Below are 5,117 nucleotides of genomic sequence, written 5' to 3'. Positions count from 1 at the left end.
CTCTACGCGTTGAGATGAATTTAGAAAAGTCCGTCTTTCTTTAGAAAGGGAAGCGTTAAGGTGAGTGATGTTTTCTGGCGTTATGTCTCTTATTGTTTGTTTAATTTTGGGCTCCCTTATAAGTTGTATCCCACTAATGACGGCCTCTTGGCCGTAGTGGTCAATATAGCTGTATTCACCACAGACACTGCGACACTTGGGTGATTGGTAATGATGTTGTCGATTACAGTTTTTGTTGTAGCCGTCACTCTCGTTGGAGATTTGACTAGCAAATCAAGCTCAAATGACCTAAGTAAATCGACCAATCGAATTGTTGCATGGTGAGTGTTGTCCAACGTGTCAATGATGAAATACCCCATAACAACGAAATGCTGACGTTGGTTAGTCAGACATGTCAGTAATTTTTCGAATTTTGAAAAGGTGTCTTCGTTTCCACTGGGAGACCTGAAATTCCAATCACGAAGAATTTTGATGTTTTTGTTTGAAGTTTAATCCCAACTGCTTCAATAATTTAACATAGTTATTTTTATTTGTTTTCACTATTCATATACATTGTTAGCTATAACTCATTGAATCAAGTATATTTTGAAGCTAACTACACACTTCTCTTATGACAATAAGAGGGAATGAAACAACTTTGACATTGTTACTTTCTGTAACAAATCGCGTCCCAGGCTCGCATGTCACTTGTGTCTTGGAGTGGCCCCTCCAAAAAAATGCGACGCGGCGGGGCATGTACAATCATACGTTTTTTTACACGATATCGTATCACGGCGAATTTGATGTGCGGCCGGCCGAAACTCGACTTGTAGTGTAATGTCCGCGTAAAGACTGGATAAGTTACGCGTTCACTTTACTAAGCTATAAAGACATCGTTAGTATAATGAATCGTGAACTAAAACCCTTTTTGAAATTTATTTTATTTCAGACACGTGTTTCGGTATAAACCATCATCAGTGTGAATATTAACCTCCTATAACTAAATAATAAACAAACTAAATATACGCATGTGGACCATTAAACACATGTTAAATTTGTATCACACAGTTGTAATTTTTATTAGTATTCTGTGTTTAATAATTTTATTTAATAATATGTTGTGAGGATCTTTTTTATAACTTAGATAAATATGTAATTCTTCTTTCGTGTTTAACTTTTCTCCTTTCCTTTCGATATACAAAATTTGCATGTTCTTTTCAATATTTAAGAGAATAACAAAAACTAAATATTGAAAAGAACCACAACTACTATGTAGCATAAAAGGTGTCACAATATTTTAAAATAACTAAGAAAACAGTTTTCTGCACATTTTATAATAAATTAACTTAAAAATTAATAAATATGGCAATGTAGATAGTTTAAGCTAGCACTTGTAACGGAACGCAACCTCATAAAGAACGTGAAACAACACGACTAATCTCATGAACTTATGTTGAGTTTTTTTTTGCGTTGGGATATTGGGGTGGATTCAAAGATCCTCACACGTCAACCTGAGCTTATTGTGTGGCCCTTTGATGTTAGAGGGGTAAGCCTATCTTTGTGCCCTTAATTAGGCTAAGAAGCTTTTCCCCGATACTAGCATCTGGTTCGTCGCCTGGTTGTTTATCACCGAAAAGAGCCCTTCTCCTTGCTCCCAGTCTCTCACAGTCCAGTATTATGTGTTTTGCAGTCTCTTCAGACTTATTGCAGAGTCTGCACTCCAAGTCCTCATTTCGTAAACCTAGAGTGTTTAGGTGCTTCCTGAAGTGGCCGTGTCCAGTGATCATGGCAATCACTTGCTTAACCTGATCCCTGCCCAGCTCCATCAGCCATCTGGTGAAGCCGGAGCTAGAGTCAGTAAGCAGTCTTTTGCCGAGTGCTTGTCCTTGGTGACTCTGCCACCGCAAGCGGTGTGTCTTCCTGGACCATTTGTTTATACTTTGGTAAGCAGCTGACTTGCTTATACCACAACTCGGTTCTGGACCAGTGTATGGCATGCTTGCTCCGCTTTTGGCAAGCTCGTCAGCGCAATCGTTGCCACCTATGCCTCTATGGCCCGGTACCCAACCAAGACGTACAAAGTTGCGTGATCCAAGCTTGCAGAGAGTGTCGAAGCACTCCCACACAAGCTTAGATGAAATGCTGTTGGAGTCAAGAGTTTTAAGAGCTGTCTGACATTATGTAGATGTTCTTTCCTTGGTACCCTCTGGAGAGGCCCAGGTTGGCACAGGCCATGTTGACAGTTAATATTTTTGATATTACTACAGTAAAAATTCCTAGCCAATCAGAAACGTTTTACAATTACTAGTGTTCCTTTCGGTACGATTCATGCCTACCCAACTTTGAAGAAGCTATGAACTGTAGCCCCGATCACCATATGTGAGCTAACTGGGACTGATCTATTTGAAGACACAGACACTCTCCTTTTCTCTTTAATTAGTCTCCAACATAATGTGGAAAAGGTAAAAGGCATAGAGTATAAAAGAGAAATAAGATAAAAGGCTCTTCGTACGTATGACAAAACAGTTTTTGTTAAAGAATGGGGTTCTTTAAACTGGCATTTAGATAATATTTAAATAAACTGACCAATGCATTCAAAGTACAAAGTCTTATAATTCGTGTTAAATGTAGCTTCTTTAATATTTGTTGTTGACTTTTGTTTGTTTTAATGTTGTTGTTTTATCCTCAAACTAAATCCCAACAACATAGTCTGAGCTTGTGTTTGAATATATTAATATATTTAAAAGGATATTCTTTTTTTGTCAAATTTACTTCAAGTGCTCATTATCTGTTTGCAAGATCTCCAGGTTTTGGAATGATTGCAATGCCCACGTTATTTCAAGCCTTGTTGGTTGTTGCCCTTGAACGGTACTCTTCTAAACATTTTATCCCAAAATAGAAGGATTCCTGCACTCTAGCGTAATTAGGTGTTCGATATATGTACGTTGACGCGCATACGCATCGCATCAAAAAGAAACCAAAACAAAAACCCAAACAATGACAAGGCAATGCAGCTGCTTAACCACTGCACTGTACTAAACAATTTTTTCTATCAGGCGGGCTACAACTTTAAGTGAGTATTTTCGAACCCAAGTTACGTGATGACTACCCCCGTTAAAAAAAACGTAAATCTCGCCTTGAGCGGACGCGGATTCGCGCTGAAGCATTGGCGTGCTGACGCTCTTCGGGCACGGTCAAACAAATTTAACGTGTGGGTCACATTCGTTCTCCTTGAAAAGGTCCATAAAACTCTAGACCAGTCTCCGCCATATACAGTAACTCTCGTCTCTTTCTGCAAGTCCGTACCTGCTCCGTGTGTAATATATCTTAAACCTGAATCTGGGATGGGGTTATATTTTTACATTTACTACACGAATATTACAAAAGAAAGAAATAAGAGAGATCGTTATTAAATGTCTGTTTTGAAGCACATGCAAAGTTTGAACAATGTTCTAGAACATTCTTTCTTGTAAAATTCATTACACATGTTAAGATTGTTTATTAGATGTTGGCATATGATTATTCAGTGAAGAGACAATATTAATAGCGTCGTTGTAACTTATTTTTGTCTTCCGAAACTAAGATGAGGAATACGTTAGTATTGTAATACTGTTTGTTTCTGTTGTAACCTAAATAGCCAGTTATATATCTACAACAGTTAATATCTAAGTATAATACCATATGTTAATTATAAAATTAAATAATTACAACATCTGAACAATCTTAATAAAATGTTGTTTGTAAACACTAGTTAAATAAAACCGGAACCTAATGTAAGTTTGTTACTTATATTGGCACATTTTTAAAATTTGTTGTTAAATTTATTTTTATCCAATATTTAATAAACATGTCTCAAGAAAAACCTGCACATACAAACAGAAAACTAAAGAAAGCAGATTTAAGAAGCCGATTGAAGAGCGAAGAAAAATCCCTTAAAAGATGTATAAATAACCTGAGATCAGTTCAGGCAAAGATAGATGCTTTAGATGAGAAGGCTTATATAGAAAAACAAACAACTTTGATAAAGTATGATCATTTGAAGAGGCCATTCTTTCAGGAAAGAAGTAAATGCATTAATAACATACCGAATTTTTGGGCGACTGTATTCACTTATCACACACAGATTTCTTCTCTGGTCAGTGAAGAAGTGGAGGATTGTTTCAAATACCTGACACATTTTGAGGTAGAAGAGGGAGAAAGTGCTAGAACCAATTTTAAAATTCACTTTTTCTTTAAAAAGAACCCGTTTATAGAAAATGAACAACTAACTAAAGAGGTTTCCTTCAAAGACAACATGGCATGTACAACTAATAGCACTCAAATTGTATGGAAGAAAAAGATCCCCTTGAAAGGAAGAAAAGCAACCATTTCACTAGGACAGAAGAGAAAATTTGAAGAGAAGAACTTTTTTGAGTGGTTTGAAGATAATGAAGACTTTTTGGGCGAAGTTTTGGCAGAAACATTCAGAACCGAGATTTGGCAGAACCCTGTTCCTTATTTCAAAACAGGGTTGATGATTCAAGAAATAGAAGAAGACATTACTAGCGATGAAGGGTGTGATGTTCACGATGGAGATAGCACTGATGATTATGATTACGTCGATGATGATGTCCTGAGAGAACTTATGAAGGAGGTTGCCGATTCTGACAACAGCAGTGACGATGAAAATTTGTTTGATTTTTAGAAACCAGTGTGATGTGTTATACTAGCTTAATTTATTGAATGTAAATTATGTATATAAGTATAGAGTTTACTTCGTGAATCAATCAATATATATTCAAGTGTACTTTTACTAAAGTATATTGTCTAAAGAAAAGTCTAGAGGTATCGGCTAAGCAGTTTCTGATTATTTAATGATCAATATTTCATCTATAAATCTTAAATATCTTATTAGACTCAAAATGGTGGTGGCGATTTAAAAATCCCGAGGAAGACAAAACCATCCCTCTTTTTGAGTAGAAAAATACATTTCTACCCTATTTAGACACTTAAATTAGAAATTAAACAAAGTCATACAGCACAATTGTCATACACCGAGTTATAATACCCTTACTTTGTCACAGAACACCATTGAAAATAATCTTGTAGATAACACATACGAAAACGTCATATTAATTGCGGTGAATTGAACCGTACAT

The 5,117-nt window shown here is 36.2% G+C and overlaps 1 protein-coding gene across 1 annotated transcript; it reads left to right on the top strand.

Moving 5' to 3' along the window:
- The first annotated feature begins 4,273 nt into the window (after window positions 1-4,273).
- On the top strand, window positions 4,274-4,663 carry LOC124361159 (protein SET-like). The gene has a single exon (XM_046815199.1). It carries the CDS (start codon window positions 4,274-4,276, stop codon window positions 4,661-4,663), a length of 390 nt encoding a protein of 129 aa, XP_046671155.1.
- The last annotated feature ends 454 nt before the right edge of the window (window positions 4,664-5,117 follow it).

Source organism: Homalodisca vitripennis, chromosome 4 (genome assembly GCF_021130785.1).
Source record: "Homalodisca vitripennis isolate AUS2020 chromosome 4, UT_GWSS_2.1, whole genome shotgun sequence".
NCBI classification, from domain to species: Eukaryota; Metazoa; Arthropoda; class Insecta; order Hemiptera; family Cicadellidae; genus Homalodisca; species Homalodisca vitripennis.
The sequence above is the reverse complement of the archived record's forward strand: the minus strand, read 5'-3'. Positions and strand labels throughout refer to the sequence as shown.